Below are 24,958 nucleotides of genomic sequence, written 5' to 3' on the forward strand. Positions count from 1 at the left end.
TAGAGGTATAAGGTTTTTATTTGCGAAAATAGGTAACGTGTAAAATCCAGTTTAAATTAAAATACAAATGGTTAGAAAGTTCTTCACACTGAGTAATCTAGCGACCACGATTGATACATAATAGAACATTGTCTTGTCACGTGGTAATTTTGTTCCAGTTCAAACTTCAAACCCAGCCTCGTTCACAGCACGTCGTGCAATAACCACTGAAATCCGTTAGGCTCATTCGTATGCATGATTATGTGACCTCGTGTGCCAACGACCAGCATCGAACGAGCCTACACACGTGTAGTACGTGACGTACTCGGACATATCACGCGCACTATACACCCACAAATGGCCACTTAGCGTACAATAAATTAACATTGTTGTTTTCTTTAACAAAACAGTACATTTCAGGCTGATTTCATAAAAGCTCAAAAAAACAACAAAAAAACGACAACATTATAATATTGCTTTTGATAGGAACATTCACACACATCGTAGAACAAGAACGTGAAAGTTAATCAGATCATTAAAAATATGTTAGTTGGTTTAATGATATTCGGTTGGCTGATAAATTATTTTCAATCAGTCTTCATGTGGTTAAGATTTTTGAAAGGCGGGTCTTACACATGGCGTTTGGATTTCAAATGAAGTATATTATGTTGTGTCGGTATTTTGGTTAAGGTAGAGATGCAGTTTACCTGACAGGTATTTCAATTAGTTAATTAGGAAACCAAGATGACCTCCCTTGTCCACAAAACTATATATTTTCGGAAAACTTATTGTATGAATTAAAAAAAAAATGTATTTTTTTTATGGAAACTGTAGTTTGAAATATGCACAAAAATGTGCTTTTTTGGTCAAAAGTGATTTAAAAAAAAATAGCTCCTAAACCATGCTGCTGTTTCATGTCAAAATTGGTTTGTAGCTATAGGTACATCTGTTTACTATGAAGAAAGTGCCGTCTTGAAAACTGTCTACCAGTTGTCAATTTTGCAGGGTACAAATTTCACTACTTCAAGTTTATGCATAAATTAACACCCAGGCTAGTTGTCTGTACGATTGTTGTAATACTGTTCAACCAAAAACAATCCCCGACGGCGTTTTGAAGATAAACACATTGTCAATCATTTGTGAAAATTTCAAAACAAAAAGTCAAAGCGTCTAGGAGCTATTTTTTCTGGGATGGGCACTAAAAAGAAGCTGAGATAATTGCTAATTTGCATAACAATTCACTCAGTAAGAAGTTTGCTAATGCTCATAATTAAAATGGCTGTAACAGTTCCAAATTTAAATGTATTATCGTTTTGTTAAAAGTTAAATATAGTGCATAATATGGAGATCCCGTCATTTCTTTTTTTCACCATGTTTCTTTTTTATTATTTATGTACAGCCTTTCTAAATCTTGCTAAGCATTCAAAAATGTTTGTACCTGTTATCTATATTTTAAAATCACTCCCAAGTGCCCACAAACCTGCATCTCTACCTTAAGTGTATGTCTCGTCTTCAAAGCGACATGTATTATTTAATTCAGGCTATTTACTTCTACTGTAACACATTACATCTAGTCAATAGGTGATTTTCCGAACAATTGCGAGATCTCGCGAGATGCATGAAAGACGCGCGTCGAACGTCTGCCGCAAAAATCAAACGATTTGATTTTGAACTAGAATTTCTTTATTTCGCAGCTTAATAGACCGGCCCATCTTCGACAGATGAATATTGCTTCCGAATACCCTTACTTAATCGAAATTGCCTATCATCAAATGTGGACAGCACATTATTAAGCATGGAAATGTCCCCGAAATATTTTTGCGTTTGTCGAATCCCACGCGATGTTTGACGCGACTACGACGCTATGACCTTTGTTTGTCCTGTTTTTACGTTCGATTTCACGCATAACGCGTGATTCTCACAGTGTACGGAAAATGGTCTATTAATGTACAATTTACAAAGTATGACGTATAAGTACAAGTACGTGCCAAATAAAACATCTCTATAAATGTTTAATAAGCTAACTAATGGAAACTTGAGGATTCATTAAGATTTACTGAGGAATGACTTTGTATCTCGAACCAATCTATGTTAATGGTTGGTTCTATAATTCGTAATGGAGGCACTTGGTCAAAGTTTGACAAGCGGTTTAACACGATAATACACATCACACTTGCTTTCTAAACTTAGTGCTATAACACATATGAACGATCGTTATAATAATTAAAAATCGATATAAAGAATATATCTTGTTACTTAATCTTATTATAAATGACAAAAATTGCAGCTAGGCTTGCACCTATGTTGATACATTTTGAATTACTCGTCTGGTTTGCTTCCTTAGAGGATACTGATTACGTAACGCCTAGCAAGGAGTACGCCGTAGTGGCATTTACGCGGGTACAAACAACGCAGAGTTAGGTGACCCCCGCATATAAGTAAATGCATACACATGCTGTTCAAGCAATATAACCCATGGCACTATGAGTCTTAAATATCAGGCATGAGCTTCAATGCGGAAAACATTGCCCCACAGACGGGTGGGTAAACCCGTGTTCAGTTTTAATCAGTTCAGACATGCTCTGCTAGAAAATCGTGCATGTCGGTTTATATATATACATTTAGAAAATGTTTGATATAATCAACCGAATCCGCTTCAGTTATAAAAGACGATCTTCTTTCCGTCCCATGTATTTAGAACAGCATCGTGGGCGTCTATGACAGAATCATTCGACGCAATTGACGGCTTCTATGTTTTTACATGTATGTCTATCTGCAAAATATGAAATACGACAAAATTAGACATGTTATTTACCGAGTGTGTGGGATTCTAAATATCAATGCAACAAAATAGATTCACCCATACAGACAAAGTCATCACTCCAAATAGGTCCCCTCAGGAGGTTCGAGTAGTACTGCATTTTGCATACCACAACCAATTATTTAACCTTCAACAAACACGGACGACATTTAGTTTATCATGACCACGTCTTGCCCAAATAACATATGCGTGCTTTGATTTTAGTCATAAACCATATTGTTGTAGCAATCGATAAATTTATATTACGGAGTTATATCATACATTTTTTTTACTTTATTTTAACTGAACAAGCATTTTAATTTCCTGTAGCATCCACGAGTATAATATTTCATTTTTGCCGTAAACTATTTCTTATTTTTCATACCACACAGCGTTCAGACTTCATGTACCTATTTGAAGATAAGTAAAAATATGTAACCTATGTTACTATTCTACTCTTATTATTTTTCTAACACCAAACAAAAATGTATTCATTAAAAAAAACACCCTAACGTTTTTTGACTAGTATGATATCCTCACATACAAATTTCATGTGTATAATCCTGAACACACGTTATATTTCCTTCCAGTCAAGTAACTGAATTTGTTCCATATACTGATATCATGGCAGTTCAGTGTAATAAAGCAGTTGTTTATTGGTCACCTATTATATTCCAGTATACCAAGCTGTTGACTAATTACTATGAATTATACGCGTGTTATGTAAAGACGCATATGTTTGTGACGTCATTTTTATTTCCCTCAACCTCATATGTCTTCACATATGTATGATTACGATTTTCCCCGTACTGTGAATTGGTTCCAAAGTTTAATATATTGTTAATATAGTGATTTTCTCTGAAAATAACTATATTTTTCATCATAATATGGTAAACTAATGGTAATCGATTTCCGTATAGAAATGACCGGGACGTTCTACGATGTTTCGAACAGCGCTCACAAATTATTATAATGGCGATGGTTTTAGTCATACTGAAAGCTGTGAATAAATTATACATGAGATAATTAGAATATTCATGAGCCATTCAATATCAGATTGAGTAAAGGCTCAGAACAAATGAAATTTACTACACGAGTTAAATAAATCTGATATTATGGGTTAACTTAAATATAATATATATTTAACTGAATATTATTAAATTGAGAGGGATGCAGTTCAAAATCTGATATCCAAGTGTTTTTTATTTTTTATATTTGTATTACTATTGAGTACTTGTGTAATGTGGATATTGAATATGAATACATAAAATGTTATATTTAATGATTTGTGAGACTTTATTCATCATCATTATAATTATGAATCAACGTGGATGATTCAGTAATGATTAAAATAACCTCACCTGTTCTGTACTAGCATTCACGTCGCTCATAGACGAAGAGGGATGTGACGTTGACGATGGAAGTGAGAGTGTGTTACTGGACATAGCAGGATTCACATTACCACGTGTTTCATAAGAAGAGGCGGATGCAGCAAGAGAGACAGTTGACAAACTAGAAAATAAATCCAGTGATAACGCTATTATGAAATACAAATTACTGCAAGTTATTGTCTACGTTCACCAATAATAGAAATACAACTTTGTTTGTGTCATCATTCCCAGATGAATCCATTACATCAAAATACCCCATCTGACAAAGAAAAACAAAAGATACTCAAACTGACAAAAAGAAATAACAAACATGTGAAAAAAATGTCGATTGGAGGCCTGTTTTGCCCTATCGTACTGATAAATATAAATAATTTAAAATTAAACAGCAGTGCTTACCCCAAGTTTCCTTTATTTATGCTGTTGTATTTGTGTTTTGAAATATACACAGCTCGACAGCGAAGAATGGCGAACACAAGCAATGTCACGCACGGCGTTCCTCCAATAGCAAGCCCGACGACAATTTTAATATTGGTGAAATCCGGTAAAGGATATCCGTCCCATGGATGAGCTATATTCAGAATACAAAATATGTTACAGCATAGTAATTATATGTAATGAAAACTCGGAAAGAAAACAAACAGTATTTACAATGAAGTACTAAGAAGACGCTAACTAAGTATTGCTAAATATTTAAACAAATAATTAAACAAATCTCGCAGGACGCACAATGAAACCGGAAGTTAAATGGTCCAACTGGTACTGTATATTTCAAAGATTATGTTGTTCTGCATTTCTATGAATGTACGGATAATTCAGGACCCCCCTCTTTTATATTGTTGAATTCATCCCTTATCACATTTAGTCCTCTATTGACCTATAGCCAGTTCACATATTTACGCGTCAAGAATTATTGTGGGGAAGCATAAACGAAGACTTTAATAGTTTTAATGCACGCGACTTTTCATTGTTATCCCATAAAGTATTTCAAAACACATTTACGATATTGTGTTTTGCAGTTTTACAAATTACAGCAGGATATGCTGTGCATGATAAACACCCCAACTGAATTGCATCCCTGAATTACGAGATAGGAAATTAGAACTACCTTTCGCTGTCGACGCTTCTGTAATAGCAGTTGTATCCGTCGTACCGTTTCCAGTCGTTGTACGAATTGCGTCATGTGTTGATTGGACTGTTACTTCCGATGACGTAGGATTGAATTGAAAGTCCGACTGAGTTGTTTGTTCAACAGTCGTCGTAATTGCTGTCAACATGATCGTCGCACTAACCGGAAAGTCCCGTTGTACTGTCGCGATTGATGAAGACAATGCGACGCTGTCTGTTACTGTAGATAATTGGTGATTGAGTGCTGATGCTGACGGTGACGAGAAAATCAGTTGGTCTGTTGTTGCTGCCGTTGGTTCGTTTGAAACAACGCGACCTGTATAAAGATAATAAATTCAGTATAATGAACATTTATTTTAATCCATAAAATGTGGAAATAATTTGTAAATAGAAATGTCACTGGGAAATTAATTAAAATATGGTATGATAGATAATTAACCGGAATCATACATATAATTTACCCGCTGATTAATAGTTGCGAACCGAAATTACAGTTAAGTGGAAAATATTGTCGCGCATCGCAGAATTCTGAACGTACTACTAATTTGCATACCGAAGTTCAAACTTGACTTAAATAAAGCCGTACACGGTATATAATGGACATATAATGTGTATCAGTGATGCGAACAAGGAGAAATTATTTGCATACTCAATAAGTTACTTTGCAATATTGCTTTGATATTTACCACTGTTCACGCGGTTTTAGTTCGTGACAAAAAAGATACAGGTCACAATCTAGTTGCATACTTCAATTCACTAAGTGGATATATGTATGCCAATACGACCAACCCGGTGTTGATGGGAAGACGTTGACAAATGTGCTGCATTTAGTCAACCTTACCTATGTCTTATTCTATCACGTGTATATATATATATATATATTCTTCATGGGACCAAATTAGTTTAATATTAAGGCGACGAACTGGCAAATTACTATTGATCGTGGCTTGCAAGTAAGACCCAAGACAAGACGGCGGCATCACATTAGTATGCAGATGGCGAGGTAAGGGTAAATCACTACTGATTGAGTGCCGTCCTAAAGAAGGGTGATTTTGCAAAGACTAAAGGAGAGACGCACACTTTGCAAACGTTTGTTTATTCCCTATTACTTGTTGCCATGATATATTTCGTAAATGTACGGTCATTGTTTCAATACGGACATCACTGATGCATTTAAATAATGTTAAATGTACTCATCTGGGATGAAAATATACCCTATAGCAATGTAAGTTTTGAAAGAGTAATTACGTTAGATGAATCCCTACCAGTGGAAATTACATTTCAGCGAAAACGTCGTCTATATTTCCCTATGTTAAGGAGGGTTATGCTTTCGATAGCGTTGGTTTGTTGTTTGTATGTTAGTAGGAAAACTCAATAATTTTTAGGATGGGTTGTCATGGAAATGTTCAGCAATATGTTTCTCTTGGAAACTATTACCAATCTATTATATTTCTGGTTGAAAAAAAAAAATAATTTTGGAGCTGTTTAAATATTTATAACTTAAAATGTTGTAGATTATCCTGACATTTTCAGGACGGATACCGTTGAGTAAGAGGTTGGTTGAGATCTGAATCTCGTTGCCATGGAAACAAAAATGCTTCACTACAAATCCGAACGATTGGATTTTAGGATAGATGTGAATCTGGATTTAAAAGGATTCTTAACTCCGGGTGTAATGAAGTGTACACAAACCGGTAACGTTAAGCTCGGGGATTTTTAACATGAAGTTTCACAAGAACGGCATGCGAAACTAGTACATAATTTACAGCACAAAAACGTAAAAATAATGAAGCTAAAAAAAGAAGAAAGTTACAAATGTATGGTATACATCGGGCATGTGATACTGATCTGAGTTAATCCGTGCAACAGATAACGTGTTCACATATGCCTGTGTAGGATATAAACATACGTGAATACGTTACGCCGGCGTAAGACACAAACAGACGTGAATACGTTACGCCGGCGTAAGACACAAACAGACGTGAATACGTTACGCCGGCGTAAGACACAAACATACGTGAATACGTTACGCCGGCGTAAGATACAAACAGGCGTGAATACGTTACGCCGGCGTAATATATAAACAGACGTGAATACGTTACGCCGGTGTAAGATATAAACTTATGTGAATACGTTACGCCGGCGTAAGATATAAACAGACATGAATACGTTACGCCGGCGTAAGATATAAACAGACGTGAACACGTCACGCCGGCGTAAGATATAAATAGACGTGCATACGTTACGCCGACGTAAGGTGTAAACATACGTGAATACGTTACGCCGGCGCAAGACGCAAACAGACGTGAATACGTTACGCCGGCGTGAGATATAAACATACGTGAATACGTTACGCCGGCGCAAGACGCAAACAGACGTGAATACGTTACGCCTGCGTGAGATATAAACATACTTGAATACGTTACGCCGGCGTAAGATAAAAACAAACGTGAATACGTTACGCTGGCATCAGATATGAACAAACGTGAATACGTTACGCTGGCGTCAGATATGAACAAACGTGAATACGTTACGCTGGCGTAAGATATAAACATACGTGAATACGTTACGCCGGCGTGAGATATAAACATACGTGAATACGTTACGCCGGCGCAAGACGCAAACAGACGTGAATACGTTACGCCTGTGTGAGATATAAACATACGTGAATACGTTACGCCGGCGTAAGATATAAACACACGTGAATACGTTACGCTGGCGTCATATATGAACAAACGTGAATACGTTACGCTGGCGTCAGATATGAACAAACGTGAATACGTTACGCTGGCGTAAGATATAAACAGACATGAATAAGTTACGCGGGCGTAAGACACAAACAAAGATGAATACGTTACGCTGGCCTAAGATATGAACAAACGTGAATACGTTACGCTGGCGTAAAATATAAACAGACGTGAATACGGCACGCGGGCGTAAGATATAAACAAACGTGAATACGTTTCACCGGCATAAGATATAAACAGGCGTGAATACGATTCACCGGCGTAAGACATAAAGCGAAGTTAATACGTTACGCCGACGTAAGACAAACAGACGTGAATACGTTACGCCGGCGTAAAATATAAACAGACGTGACTACGTTACACTGGCGTAAGACACAAACAGACGTGAATACGTTACGCTGGCGTAAGATATAAACATACGTGAATACGTTACGCCGGCGTAAGATATAAACAGACGTGAATACGTTTCACCGGCGTAAGATATAAACAGACCTGGATACGTTACACCGGCGTAAGATATAAACAGACGTGAACACGTTACGCGGGCGTATGATATAAACGGACGTGAATACGTTTCACCGGCGTAAGATATAAACATACGTGAATACGTTACGCGGGCGTAAGATATAAACATACGTGAATACGTTTCACCGGCGTAAGATATAAACAGGCGTGAATACGTTACGCCGGCGTAAGGTATAAATAACCATACATGTTCTGCGTATTTTGTAATATTCCATCGTACGGGTTTATGACACTTTGTTGAAACGTCGAGCATATGTCAATTAAATAACAAAATATCCTTTACTTTATTTTACTATGACTTCGATTGTGTTGTAATGATTACCATACGCACATATCCCGTCGTGTAATATTATAGCATACAATTTTACAGCTGGTTAAAAGTCGAACAAACTATATTCCCAACGTTAAGACGTCTATGACAAACCTGATATTAGTACTTAGACCTTTGAGGTTTTGCCATTCGACCAAATAGATTTGAGACTTTTGCAGATAAAAACAACGTGGTTTTAAAATTCGACATATGTAGTGGATACCCTTGGATAGGGGACTATGTGGGGGAAATAAAGAACGAATATTGAAATTATTTGTTTTTGTCACACACATGTCTTCCCAATAATCCGAAGCAGGTTCATGGCAGCGACATTATTATTATATAGCAACGTGTCTGTAAACGACCGATATCTGAATATCTTGAGTAAATTACATCTATGTATAATCATTTATTGGCGACAGTCACAACATTCGCCCAATCAAAGTTACCCGCCTGCAAACTAGAATTTACCCAACTATTTCAAAATCCCTTCAAACAATGTCGATCTTTTTTTCCCCATAGACACATGGTTCATTGATCTGTTACTAAGGGCCAAAACAAAAACAAAAACAACAACTAAGGAAACATTTACCATCAAATTCAATACCTTTATTGCTGTAGCAACAGAAACTCTAATTGTATTATTACTATCGATGTCTATTATCGATAGTGCATACCAATCAATGCTTTGGGTATGATCAGGGATACCGTACTTGTGGAAGATTACAGTTATCCATCAGCGGAAATTAATTTGTCTAATATCCTGAGATGCGGCCCGTAAGCCATCCTACAAGACTGTTACACACGAAAATGATTTACACATTTCACATGATTTGAAGATATTACTTAACTGATATTACAAATATGGCAATCTCGTCATAGACACTAAGTAGTGTATAAGATGAAGACGCTTTCATTAGTTAATGACTCAAAATGTATAATATTGTGTCTTTAGTATTCGGTTAATAACGAGTATAACATGTTCGATACTGATTGATACCACGTAGAACGTGGTTATCAGGCGATTACAGGTCGGTGCTTTGGGTCAACGTACACACAGATCGAGAAGAACAAAATTGTATGTGAATTAATAATATCTTCTTTTGACGAATCATTTAAACAACACTTCGACTTTTTTTAATTCACGTCGTTTTCATTTTGATAATTACGTGTTTTTGTATAAGTGTACGTTCTTTGCGGAATCGAAAAAAAAACATGCGAACCATTGTTCGCTAGAGCGATTGCGTTTCGTGATAAATAGAGACAGTTTGCAGGGAATATCTCATAGAAATAACTGTTCACACATGGCCAACATCTTTGAAATATCGCGTGACGGTTCCGTGAATTTTCATTGATACATTCAATAAGTAGTCCGAACTGTTCACAACTGTTCAGACTCAATTGTAGCATTGCTACCATAACTAAAACTAAAATACCGATAACATACTCTAAGACATGTTCTGTAACAGATGTCCAAATAATGAATACCCCGGAACGACCCAGTCATGAAACAACTTTGTTATTCGGTTGTCTACCGTCGCATTCTTCCCACACACCATCTTCTTGAAAATACCTTAATGATGATAGAAACATGTTTGGTAAACTATTCCAGCGGTAAATCCCGCATGTATGCCTCCGGATTGTGTACAAGCGAAATATTTATTTCTGCAGCGCATTGATATTGACGCATTGACAGTTGATTGCCCTCTTATTTAAATTAAGCATGGCACACAATGTCCGTTTTTTTATCATACACATTCTCACCATAGTTATATCTTACATACCGTCTACACTATGCAATAATAAAGTAAATATTGAATTATCTACTGCTAGCAGAAATTAAGTAGGACACTTGACCAGGTAGACATTACAGTAAAAATACAATTGATCAACACCTATTACAGACAAGTTTACCAGTCTGTGCCCAACTTGTATTAGATCCCTCAAACAATGTCACAATTATTGCCTATATGGTTCGCATCTCAATATACACACACACACACACACACACATGGAACGATTGACTTTACTAAATTTAGTTTTTAAACAGTATACCAATAACATGGCACAGTTATGTATTTCGAATGAACGCGATTTATCTAATCTTTTGGAATTCTGAAAATAATGTATGACGACTTGTTTAATTTTATGATGGGTCTTCTGACAATTTTGTTTGATATTACTTTATAGAATTGTATAGTTGATTATTTATTCAGTTGTTAATAAGGTCGTTCCTGAATATTAGAACAGATTTTCAAATTCCCTTGAATTTCCTATGGTTTTATTTAAAAAAACACAAATGACAACAGAGATGTTTGAGCCATTTAACATTGGTTGCTATGGGCAACAGATCTGAAAATATAGTTCGGTGACATATGGTTAGAACATATTATGTTGTTACATAATGGGTAATTCTAACTGTCACGGATTATTGGAAAATTCTGGGGGAATACTATCTAATCTCCACAAAGTAATGCTTTTAAATCGATGCCACGAAAATTGTTCCAAAACTGTTCTTTTTGTCATTTTTTCATACAGTTTTCTCTAAAACCATGGTTTGTAACGGAACAACACTAAAAAAAGGCTATGATATATATCCAAATCTACAATTAATTAGCATTTTAAAATAAAATATAGTGATAAAATGTTCACCCTATTTAACAGGTCGCACTCTGCCTTAAAACGCCAAATTTGAATACTATTGTATATTCCATAATAGACAAGCTGGAGCACGTGGAAACATAATAAGGAACCAGCAGCAGGGAGCAGCAAATACATATGTTGAACTTTAAAAATTACATTAGTGTAGACAAAACGCTTATTATAATACAGTTAAGGGGTCACAGTGACACGTGATTCGAATATGTACTTCCAGAAGGCACATTAGATACATTGTCAATGAACATTGACTGTGTGAACGAATGGACTTTGATGTGATCGTTTATAAATTATGAAAGATACGCAATGTTCAACAATATACATTCTCAACATAGTTAACCCTTCAAATGTGGAATAATACTGTGTATATTGAATTGCTAGTAGTAATTATGTAAAATAAATGTCCTAGTGTTTGTAGACAAAACTTCCCGATTTTTCAGATTGGTATGCCTGCTCCATTGTAGTAGTTGTTTTTGTAATGGCTGAACTATGGTTCTTTGGTTCGTGTGGAATATGTGGCCAAATTAATAGCTCCAAACGTCAATTGCCCTTCTGCCGAATTCCCCCAAAATACTACGTATATGGTTTTGTAAGCTCCACATGAGGGGAATTGTAAATTCAGCAAAAGTGTACAGCGCATGGGATGTGATAATAGACATGAACCAGAACGACTACTTATTGTCTGGACATGTCCCATTGCTCTGAGATGCGAATTCTAAATTACAATCCCTTGCCATTCAACTATTTACTATAAATTCTATCAGTTTACTCAATACATCGGGAAATGGTGATTCAATAATCAGTAATAGAGCAATCGATCGAAAGTAGTAGAATCTGCGTATGTTTTGTAACATAGAATTGAAGGTAATATTCTCCTTTTGAATTCCGATTACAGTGACGCATGACACCAACGTCACTAGAAGATTTAAATTAACGTAAATTCTGTCTTACAATGTCGTGTTCCTCAAATACGGTACTGCACTTCGGTATTCTGATAGCCACGATTGCCTTTGGAGAATTTGTAATTGGACATTATGTTGCAAAATATATATAATTCCCACAAAAAGTAAGTGACGGAACTCCCATCGAATTCATAGAAAGCAGGCTGTCGTATTTGACATTTATCACTGTAGACTGGAGAGTAAATAGTGGCATGGTATACTACGAGCCAATCAAAATGCATAATACATGATGTGGCAAGTAAAGTAAAAGTTTGCGCTGGAGATTTCATTACATGAAATCGACACACACATAAAGCACAAAATGAACTTAGACTTATACAAAGAGACCGTTGCCGTTGCCGTTGTACTTCCAGTGTACATTCATTAGGGTTATTATTTATATTGTTATTTGCTGTTTATTTCATTGTATATATACCATATGTATATGTTTTCCTTACAATGATTAAACAATACAAATATATACAATTTTTCTCCAATATAATGTGCCCTCAATTAATTAATTAAAATATTAAATATGTCGCGAGATGGCTCCGTATATTTCCCGACGACACGAATTTGCTACGTATACTACAGTTCATTGTACATGCAATATCACTGTTTGACTGACTACACTGTTTTACAGCTTTTCAAGTGTACCAGTGTATTTAGAGCATCGAGATTATTCTAAAACAAAACTCGGTGATGCTAGAACGACGTTGGCACAGTGGCGTAGGTAATAGTGGTAACGAGAAAGACAGTGAGTACGAGAGCACCCAAGTATCAACTTAAACTTCTAGTTTAACACAGGGAGATTGTTTGGTTCGATACGACACTAGCTAATCGACTTATACATATTAGTAGACAGCATACAATTGATATTAGGAGACTTAACGGGTGGATTGATGGCGTGGTTATCAAGATGCGATTTAAAAAAAAGGGGTAGAAGAAACCGTTGTAACAAATTAACAGTACAACAAGCAATATCAAACATAAAAGTTTATGGGATAGAAAAGCAGCAGAGTGAAAAACATAGAACCTTTACTTGAAAAATTGATGATATAGGGCAGTTTTAGAACCTAAATTTCCAAGAGAAATCATTGTACACTTACGAGATAATATAAACAATGAATGAGTCAAAAAATCAACGAAAATTTTGAATTATTTGAGAAGATTTTTAAAGGAATACGGTAGCGAGGGCATACTTTAAAAGTGTACACAATGTAGATGATCAATATGAACGAATATATAAAACTATTATATTCAATCATATGTCATTTTTTATTTTCTTTGTTAGATTAAAATATTTCAATTCAAACAAGTAGTGCAACATACACATTTAGTTACAAATACGTAGTTTGTTGATATATTTTCTATGCTTGAAATAATTTAGCCTGCAGTATTTTAGATCTACTTTAAATATTTACAGTATAACAGGTGTATCTATGTTCATTTCAACTACACTCAGCTTTTTTCTGATGTCACAATTATCTCATTATTGTTAGGAACCATAAGTGGTGTATTTATAAATATATTTGATTATGATGATGCCTAAATTGGTATTATTCAAATTATTATTAATTATATTAAATCATGAAAGTCTTTATGTCTAGTGCATTTAGAGTATTAAAAGGTTTGTGTGCCCAGAGACTTTTCCATCCCCTCGGGTTAATGGAAATATATAAATAAAACATGACCATACACTATCTCAATAACGTACCTACATGCATATATAGAATAAACATCGGCTAATGAATAAAATGCAATGTACAACTATCAGAAATATACAATACCCATGATGATGCTGTGATTTAGAAGATTACGATGCTTTAGGAATTCTATGATTTCATTACAACGCCGTTACTGAACGTGTTTTATCATCGCTATACATGAATTCTCGATTAACTTGCTGAACGTTTACTGATGGACGGGACTGTATGAATAGCAATACATGTGGCTGGGTCACAGATTAATCAATTTCATATACAGATGTCGAATACAAATTAATAAAGTCGATGTATGTGATAAAGGTTGAGTGACACGTGACCTAAGTCACACTGTATGGCACTCGGAGCATGTTAGTTTGCATTATACAATGTACTAGATATACCAACGTTATTATAATACTAGACGCATTAACCACGCATAGCAGAATGATATAGTAGTAACAAGATTATAGCAACTACAAAACGGGATAAGTATAAAATCTGTAATACATTGTACTTGATGGCAGATTTAGATAATATTACAAGTTGTTTGCTTATTGTAAAACCCCATAATGTTCTATGAAGTTAGCACTCATTTGAAAGGAGCGTTGTTAATGGCAACACATCATGGCATCCTGATTAAGGCGATCTCAGAAAAATGTAGGAAATAAACATCTTTTCAACATGATATTTTGTTATACAATAAAAGTATGCATTTGTATTTTGGAATTAATATTCGTAGATTGGCAATGGCGACTTGGTGGATCCCTATCCTACATGATGCACCTATGACTCATTGTTCAGAGGGAATGTTAAACTCAAAACATTGCATATGTTTCATCAACGAGAGCTTTAGTTTTGTAGCATCTTTTCAGATGTTGCTCGTCTACTACTTATTGTTAATATTGACTTCAAATAAATCAGTGCATGCGTAAATCAAATTGAAGATATGAATATTGAAACTGTTATAAATTCCCCCAATATCCGTCAATGCCAATGCCAATTAAAAGTATTTTGTCTCACAATTTGAATATGTAAGAATACTGTCTTCAATGAGCTACATGACTTACTGCCTGGCAGAAAAGTATGTTTTTTTTATATGAACGGAGCTTTGGTACTAGCCACACGGGCATGTTAAAGCTAGTTTTTGTTACCGATGAGAACTAAATGACTAGTACCAGAGCTATTTCAAAGAAAAATTCAATGTTTCCCAAGAGTTAGCAATTCCGGGATCGAGAGAGGGGTATCAAAGTATAGGCCAGGTATATATATATATATTGGGAAGAACGAAGAATGGAGATCGGTGTAATACTATAATGAATTGCACTATCCAAACGCAGTAACCTTACACTTAATGAGAACCACAATGGAAATCTTGGTCTAGCTCGTAGAAGTCCCGGAAAACTGTATTCACATGATTTTTTACTATTTGTAAATATTGTATAAGTTTGGAAATTGTCAAACTATATTTTGTGCATGTGGAGATTTAACGCGAAGAAAAACATAGTATGAAATAATATTGAACATTTGCACAAGTAACAAAAACTAAATGTGATAACGTAATTTACACATTAGGGAAATATATAGTGTACAGAGAAGTTCCATTAACAATTGTAAAAAAAAGGTCCTTGGTGATAGTATATGTGAGTTTATGTTCTGACTACAACAGAAAACAGATTGACTATCTGTTTTCACTTCAATGTTATGTATAATTGCGTTTTATCTCTTATCTTACGAAATCGAAAATAATTTAAAATCAGATCACTTATCGCAAGTTCTATCTCCTGAGATAGGTTCAGTGAGTAATAGTCACACTGTAGCAGGTCATCACTTGTCCCAGGCACGTGTTATTGTTCGATCTCCAACGAATTTTGATCGAGTAAATAAAACATCGATGTTCTACAAAATGTGTAGGGTTTTATGATAATTTCAAGGCCAGGGCAAGTTCCTCAGGGTTTTGAGTGGACATTAGTGAAATTTCCTTCCCTTTCATAGCGGCGGCTATCTGACGCATGTGCGGGTCACGACTCCCCCGCTTTAAGTATATGTGTAACGTTGGTACCTTTCATAATTCAATATTGCTGACAGGGAAACTGAATTTCAGCTAAAGCCTTAACAGAAAATTGTTGTAACACGGAATTGCCGAAAAAGACTAGTTTAACCAGGATGTAGGGAGAAGGCGCGGTTCTACCGGCAATTAAACAAAGATGTGCGAATTTAGACTTTCAACTTGGCATGTAGTATAAGGGCACGTGCCGTGAAAATATTCTCCGACAATATGACCATGTCTTCAAATTACAGTGAGGTATTATTGATGAGATTTATAGACACAGATAAATTTATCAATTTGATGTCAAAAACAAAAAAAGATACATTTTAATGAATCACAACATTTATTGTGGGGTTCAATGGCAGCGATGGGATTGTACTAAACATTATGGTTATAATTATCATTACCCTCCAGGTGTAAATAATTGTTGCTGGTTTTTAGCTTTTATGTTTTACTTGACTTCTTGCAAATAATGCTTAGCAAAAAAGACGAAAGACATCAAGTGCCGTATCAGATAAATAATATTAACATATTATTAGAATGCATCTTCCCGATCTAAACACTTTGTGTTAAAACACAGAATTAAGCAAGGTTGTTGAAATGTCCCGCAATGAATTTCGTTTCCAAACATGTCCGTCATCTTTAAAAAAACTGAATAGTGGTTTCATATTTGGAATTCGCATTTCCTAATTTGGTAGGACACAGACACATGAAGCAACTGTAGAGACTATAATAAACATTATTCAGCTGTGAACAATACATGTTCTGCTTGTTTGATGATTAAAATTATAAAACCCAAGTTAGAGACGTGTATTTGTCACTATGGCGAATTTTCATGAAAAGAAAACACGTAAGCTGCTGGTAGTTGAACATTTAAACATTGTGGTTAAGATTATTGGCATGATTATAAAAAAAATTATCTTATAAGCTAATGTTGTTCTCATTTCCGGACATCACTTTTGTAGTTCACCGCGTCTAGTCTGTCCCACACAGTGAAACCATGCGTGCGTACTCACTATACACCTCCAAAATGACGTCACAACATTGAACAATCATTTGAGATCATCACGATTAACGACAATTCTTAAACTAACAAGCCACAGGAATCAGTGACAGCGAACGTTTTGTATTGGACATGTGTGTGGCGATTGTAGACATTGTGACGAAAATACGTATACTAATATAACTGACTAACTAACTAAATGGATACCTATATGACATCTCAAAGAAACACCACAATATATAACACATATGCATTCAAGATGAATTATTCTTCTGGAATAGTCTATACACATATATTTAAAAAAACATTGCCTTGAATCCAAGCAGAGCTAAAATTAAATTGTCGGGAACATTTAGTTTAAACCCCCCTTTGAGTAATTTGACCACAAATCAATTCTGAAGTCCACAGCGTTTGGAATCTAGTATATTGCGCCGTTTATAGATTAAGTGGTTATTTGTCTTCACTACAGCACATCCAGTCATGCAATCGCGGATCTATTTCTGCTTCGAAGGGCTGCACACAACTAACCTATAAAGTAGTAAAACTCGTACTCTGCTCGGACACGTTGGTGACATTCAAGTGAGATAGTCGACTTATAAATTCTAGGAGAGACTAATGGTTATGCGGTGAGAAACTCAAAAGCTTGGTGTACATTTCAGATCAGTTTCAATGGAAAGTGTCTCACATCGGTGGAGTATTGTTTAATTGTATAGTCAATTTTCGATAGTTGGCTTGATGGCATCCCGAGACTCTAAAAGCTCAAACATAACTGAATCTCCGGTGATGTACGACTATTGGCAAGAAAATACTGATGCAGATATCTTAAGAATATCGTAACTATCGTAACAGTACACATAATATTTGACTTTTTAAAGACTTCAAACACAATTTTGTGGGTGATATACCTTTAAGAGCAGTTGTTGGGCGATGCTCTCAAAATACGCAAAGCATGATGAAATTACAAATTATCTTTAACGATTCCACAGAGCGCACACGAAGGATTTTGTTTTTCACGATGTGTCACGTTTTTAATCAATATCTTCATTGGAAAAAAGTAACATCACCATTGTGTGAGAGGGATATACGAGTTCTGTACAGTATTTTTGAGGCAAGGTCATCTAACACAGCGGTAATACATCAATCAGACTAGATAACGATATTAATATGTGAATGAGCAACTAATCTGACAACAAATAGGATTATCAAATCGAATGGATGTTTACAGCATTTTGTATCATGCTCTTTAAATGAAGTCCACAATGTGATATTAGAAATTAGAGCAGGCGATTAGATCGAACATAATGAGTTTCACTGCGTTTCATTTTACAGTTTTGTCGATTTCACTTCAGCGCGCTAACAAAGTAAGCGCCACTTTGGGTTATAACTGATTGGTGGCACGGTTCGGGTAATTTGGAAATGATAATTTCGCGCTTCAGTGGCTTTGTCTGGAAGATAAATTGATGTGCATAGGCTCAGTCTAGTTTACCGTTCCAACCTTCCGAGTGACATATGGTGAAATACCACACTAAAATACTGTACCGATAGAATGTTGACGATGAATTACATTTTTTCTGAGTTTTTTGAGACAAATTGTAGAAATAATACGTGTTAAAGTTCACGAAAAAGTATACGATGTATATACGTAACGCATTTGTCAAGTAAAAAAAAAGGTTCGCAGCGATGTTAGTATCCCATAACTTTCTTTCTTTGTCGATTTCTAAAGCTATTTGACCACTGTCCAATATTTGAAATTAAAGTCTATCCGCGGCTCAGTTGTTCATAATAATTATGTTGATAGCAAAAACAGTCTTGCAACAAACTGATCATGGTGTCATCTTCAAAACTAATGACATTCAATTGACCGTAATATCATTGAACCTTCCCAAACGTGAAAATTTCAACAAATTGCCAGCTTTCGAAATACCGCCACTTCTTGTTATCCAATCGTAGTGTTAATTGCATTCACCTTGTTGTTATCATTAGTCGAGTTCTCTAGCATGTACACAACCGTGTACGCATGCGCCGTTTCTCGGATACGGAGCATAGCTATTGGGGGTATTTTATCATGGCTTCCCCCAAGATAATATAAGGTACTACGCGTGGACTACAGGTTGACGTCTATTTCGTTATTAAAACATTTCTCATGTTTTTACGAGAATCAGAACCCCTCTTCCCATCTATGACGGTAAAGTAGATTACTGTAGTTGATATTTCACATATTCGTACACATTTTAAGATTTTTTGTGTAGGTAGGCCCCTTCCGATGAGTATTCGGCCACCACTGTCCAGACAAGTCGTATAAGCCGGGAATTCGAGACCCGTCTACAAATTTATGGCGGGGAGAGCTTTTCATGCAGTTTTCATGATTGTATTCAGTCTAAAGGTATATAGACCAATCTAGCGATCATAAATACGCTTCTTGTGGCAAAAAATAAAACCTACAGCACTGAAACATTGACAAAAGCTAGTTTTACGCAACGAAACGACGTCAAGAACAAGATGGCGGGGTATATTTGACGTTGGAAAATGTCGATTTGATCGACCCTAGTGGGAAATTGTCTGTAATTTCGCTTCCAGATGAGGTATTTGGGATAGTTAGACGTATCGACATGCTTATTTTTTTTAATTGCAAAGCAGAATGCCTCCTAAGTCGTCCAATACAGCCCTTCACATAGTGTCGAATTGCTGGTCTATAGGGCTTCTCAGGACTGAGGGGCCGAATGATCAACAGAAGGAGGCCAACTCACAGGACTAATTTTTGCATGGCCAGTGCCGTGCTAATCTGCAATAGACTGGCCTATGATATATTTCAGCATATGCATTGCCACGAGTTAGAGTGTATCTATGATTGTTATCACTATAGTTGTAGTCATCTTATAAGATATGGTTAGTATCTTATAAGACGTCGACCATAACTGTTGTATTCTCTGGCACGGTCACGACGCCGTTGACAAACTGTTTAGATCTGCGTCTGGGTCTGGGTCTGAGTGCGAAACGCACATCAAGACTGAGCACACGCATACATTTTCAAACCCATACCTGAACATTTATGAAATGACCGGGTTTGACATTGTCGTCATGCTTTCTGCTTGAGAACTATGTTCCGTGTACATGCCGGATTTGTTCCGTTCTCTATTATCTTTTCCACTAAAGTTTAAATTTTAAAGTACGTATATTCAGTATTTAATAAAGAAAATGACATGCGGACTTTCATTGGCGTGCACTATTGAGTTCATTCACATGGAAGAAGCTTAAGTTGTGGATTACACATGGAATCTAGTTTTGGTTGCTACATGCCCATTTTCGTTGGGTTTTACAAACCTTAAGCACATTCTCAGCTATGCTTTTAGAAAAGCTTACTCTTGTTTTGAAAACGTGGGGGTGGAAGAGCGGATAACATGACTGGTCTGTCAAGCAAGTAGTGTTCTTTGTCAAAGTCCCACCATTTTTCATTGCATATTATGTATGTATGTAAATGCATTTGCACGTCACCGGTCTAAAATTTGAGATATGGCATAATATTGTTTCAGTTTTTTTTACTGAAACACAGCCATGTATATTTTCTCAAAACAACATTTTAAAAGTCAACATCTTAATAATTACAGTGAGTATAATAAATAAATAATTTCGGTATTCGACCATGAAAAACAAACCACGAGGTCGATATACGCCCCGTTCTGATGTGTTCAATGACCACTTTTATTATTCAATAGAGCAGATTTGTTCTACTCGGTGGTAACCGTGGTCAAATTTAATTATCCTATTCACGTCCGTAATTTGTAACGATTTAATCCCTGTAGTAAATAGACTGATTACAGTCAGAATCCCGGGTGGGAATCAATACGGGTTGGGGTTGGATACGAGGTAATACATCCAAGTTTGCAATACCGTAATACGACAATGAATGAATTCAAAACAGAAGTAACGTGTTAAAAGAAGTGCGGGGAAAAGAAGTGTGTGATATCGGCGTGGGGTCAAGAAAAAAATACATTGAGAAACAGAATATTATTTATTCATCACAAGTCCGTCTCGATGAAAACGCTCATTTGTTTCTCACGTATTTTCGAATAGTCATGTTTTTTATTTGAACGTTTTATTTGAAATTCCACAATTTTCTCATGGGGACAATCCTAAGAATTGTTTCCTCCAATATACATATCACTCTCTGTACATACAAATGCAATTCGAGTCAACTTCTGCTCTTTGTAAATTGATAACTAGTTGAGAGATAAATTGCAGTAGAGTGTTTCATGGTAACCCGAGTATCCGGATTTTATTAAATGCGATTGCTATGTTTGTTTTAGTTTTCATTGAAACATACATTCCTGACCACACTTCACGTATTAACCTGGAGTGCATCCAATAAAATTAACATGCCATATGCCATTGGTGTATTTGTAAATAATATCACGACATTCGGTTTGGGTGAATAACATCCTATCGGACGGGAAAACCGTCGGTTCTGAGTAGTGTTCCTGTCTTCGGTGCATGCTACTCGCAAATTGTTCACTTTTCCCAAAATTCATGGTCATGTGAAGTTCATCATTTGCGGAGTTAGTGACGATGTTCTCTTGTTAGGCAATAATTGGGATAAAACAATGCTTTAGATCAACTTAGCGTCACAGTCTTGAAATGCTCGGTAATTAGATGCCGTTTTATTGCACTGACTTCTATTTGACATGTGTTATTTATGTTTATTTCTGAAAGTCTCAACATCACTTGTCCGCCATAGCTTACTAACTACTATTAAGACGCAGACTTAAATATGACGGGTGTCACACGTGGAATGGCATCCGAGTCGTACGAATCCTAGCAACATGACATCAGTCTACCGCGAGTATTTCCAGAATACGATCCGATCAGAAACATATAAATAGATAGCCCTGAAGATCCCGTTTTGTCATGTGTTTTATAAGGTTAAACTATACATTTAAGAACGTATTTACTCGATTTCCCCTTCCAAGAATATCGATTTGTTAAGCTTAAAAAAATGCTTTTTGTTAATTTTTGAACTCTATTTATAGTAATATATATCATCGCTAATATTTTGACGTTACGGTACTATCCAAGATTTGTTTTTCAAACTTATATATAACACAACAAAATACTGCATTTGATATATAGACATTAAGCATTAGATATCAATGTTTTCTGAATACATTGCCAATGATTAGTCTTATGAATAGCATATATTGTATTGTTTCACCCAAACAAATCATGCTCGAAATCCATTTCAGTAGTCAGTATATGCACTGATGAAATTGTTATAGTTGTATTGTCAAAATATAAGTTAGATTTTAAACACCGATGGCTTGTTTGTTTTCTTGGTGACACTTCAAGCCTTGTAAATCTATGTTTCCAACATTCCATGGAATTGCTAGCCGACGCGGACGGCCGGCTGGCTGGCTGGCATAACTACTATTACCGAAGACCATGTAAAATGATAAGCAGTCGCTGTTTCAGCCTCCCGAATTGCTTTTAACATATAATGAACTGTACAGAATGAATTTTATACGAACTTGAATATTGCTTGAAATGAAAAACCATCTAACCACTTTCGTATCACGAACGAACGAGTTTCCTGACTTAGTCTACGCTTTCCAATAACTCTCAACTTGCAAGATGAGCTATCGGCTTGTTTTAAATCAATAATCAATAATATACTTTCACACAGAGTTACCATACGTTAGGTATTTTTGTCATACACATTCATTTGTTTGATTTCAAATGCATTACTTATCGACATCACTAGTACTGCAATAAAACAATTTTGTAAAAAAAATAACATGCCAAAATATACAGCACACTTATGCTTTTTCTACAATATAGCTCGTCTCCTCTGGAGAATGGTGTGACCCCCAAATCGAATTGTGCATTCCAATGCTCAACTGAATGGTTAGCCAATTAGCTGGCAATATTGCTGATTGTGGTGTTCCATCTATTACAGCAATGACAGTAATAACCCATTTAATGAATGACCCGCCTGTTTTATCGCAGTGCATCGCGAAGTAAACGTTTCTAAATCAACAAGGCACAACAACAGAGACCAATACTACGTGACGTTTATTTCGAGAACGAATTCAATTCATTGCAATTAAGAGTTTTCGAATTTAGGTCTTAACATATGTTCAAAGCCAACGATTTGCGATAAATACTAAGTTAGGAAAGTCACATGATGTCCAGTGGTATATCGTAGCATTGAATATAGTACGTTTCCATATACTGTATGTTTCATATTCTAATGTAGTGCATTTAGTCGTCAACGGAGTACCAATGATGCCAGTGCGTATTTTTGACATGCGCAATTCTATTAGCATCTTCATTATTAAGCGTTATATTATCATAGCGAACACACGCATCATGGAATCCGGTACATACTTTTTTTTCTATTTTGGTAAACGGCTGTCTTTTAATAGCGGTTCTTCTTCTCGTTCTCAGTTGTTACCCCACGCCCCCCACAATTGCAGCAAAATAATTAAACGATTCTTGATTAAGCATATCTTGGCATTGTAACTTCTTTCTTTGATGAAAAGTACGATCAAAATAAGAGGCTCGACCTTCCAGAGCTTAGTAAGCAAAGAAGTTTAAGAGTATGTGAAATATTACTTTTAATTGATGAATTAAGGGTGAATACGACAGAAATGAAAGAACAACACATGTTGAACGCCCATAGTCATAGTTCTAAAAAGATTTACAAATTTAATGGAGATGGCACTAAGCCTGAAGAAACACATAGTCAAAGAAATAGAATTTCGTTTTTAACAGTTTGTGTTCAGAATTGGATCACACCAATTAAAAACATATTTCGGGAAAATTTATATAAAATAAAATATTCTCATACAGTAAATACAATAATTTCAGATCAACTGAAGGTTTCCTATATGCAAATAAATTTAGATAAATACATGTTTAACGTCTTGAAGATTATGAATTACGAATTATTATTATGAGTCGTTATTCTCATATTTATAACATACTACTTTCCAATTATTACAATAATCAGGATATTTTGTTAGCGTGAAATATAATGACGGAAGTATTTTCTGAATATTCAAGCAAGACTATGTTTTTTATAGTGTATGTTGAAATGTTCATAGCCGTGCGTGTTGGAGTACTATGAATGAAGTATTAATTTCAGCTTTTGAGAAGCGTTCGTCGTACTCTCAGATGTTCATGGTATCATCTGCCATTTGTATTTCAACACAAAGCCCCCTTGCAAATTCTAATACATCAGAAAAAATACAAATCAACGTCTGTATCCATGTCTATTTTCAAGTGTGTTGTTCATCATTGTAATGCAATTCAATGGACGGATTGCCAACTATGAAACCGCAGCTGTGTTAGAATTCTAACAATTTATTGGTGGAGTAGATCGATCTACGTGATTGAAACATACGTTCCAAGAATAACAACGAAACAACATTTTAAAAATGTCGTGAACCACTATTAACCCACATAGATTCGGTTTGATAATTGAACAAATGCTTACCTGTGAGTACGCACCAGCATACGTGAAACAGCAACAAGGTTAATGGGGTCTTCCACATGGACGTGGAAGGCACAAATTCAAACACGTTGTTAACAAACATCGTTTCTCTGGTCTAGTATATTATGATTCTTGCGTTGTCAGTGAATATTTCAACTTTTACGCGTCATCAGTAGACCTGTATGCCTTTACAGAAGCGATATAGTGATTTAATGTCCTTTCGCACTTATTATTTGTAGT

At 35.6% G+C, this 24,958-nt stretch overlaps 1 protein-coding gene across 1 annotated transcript; it reads right to left on the bottom strand.

Annotated features, from left to right (window-relative positions):
• LOC102801218 (uncharacterized) lies at positions 1-24,958 on the bottom strand. Its single transcript, XM_085492555.1, has 5 exons — positions 24,722-24,958; positions 5,276-5,611; positions 4,567-4,738; positions 4,141-4,291; positions 1-2,752 (listed from the first exon to the last, which is right to left on the bottom strand). Exons 1-5 carry the CDS (start codon positions 24,819-24,821, stop codon positions 2,729-2,731), a joined length of 783 nt encoding a protein of 260 aa, XP_085348681.1. The 5' UTR covers positions 24,822-24,958; the 3' UTR covers positions 1-2,728.

Source organism: Saccoglossus kowalevskii, chromosome 17, assembly GCF_978046115.1.
Source record: "Saccoglossus kowalevskii chromosome 17, keSacKowa6.1, whole genome shotgun sequence".
Lineage (NCBI taxonomy): Eukaryota > Metazoa > Hemichordata > Enteropneusta > Harrimaniidae > Saccoglossus > Saccoglossus kowalevskii.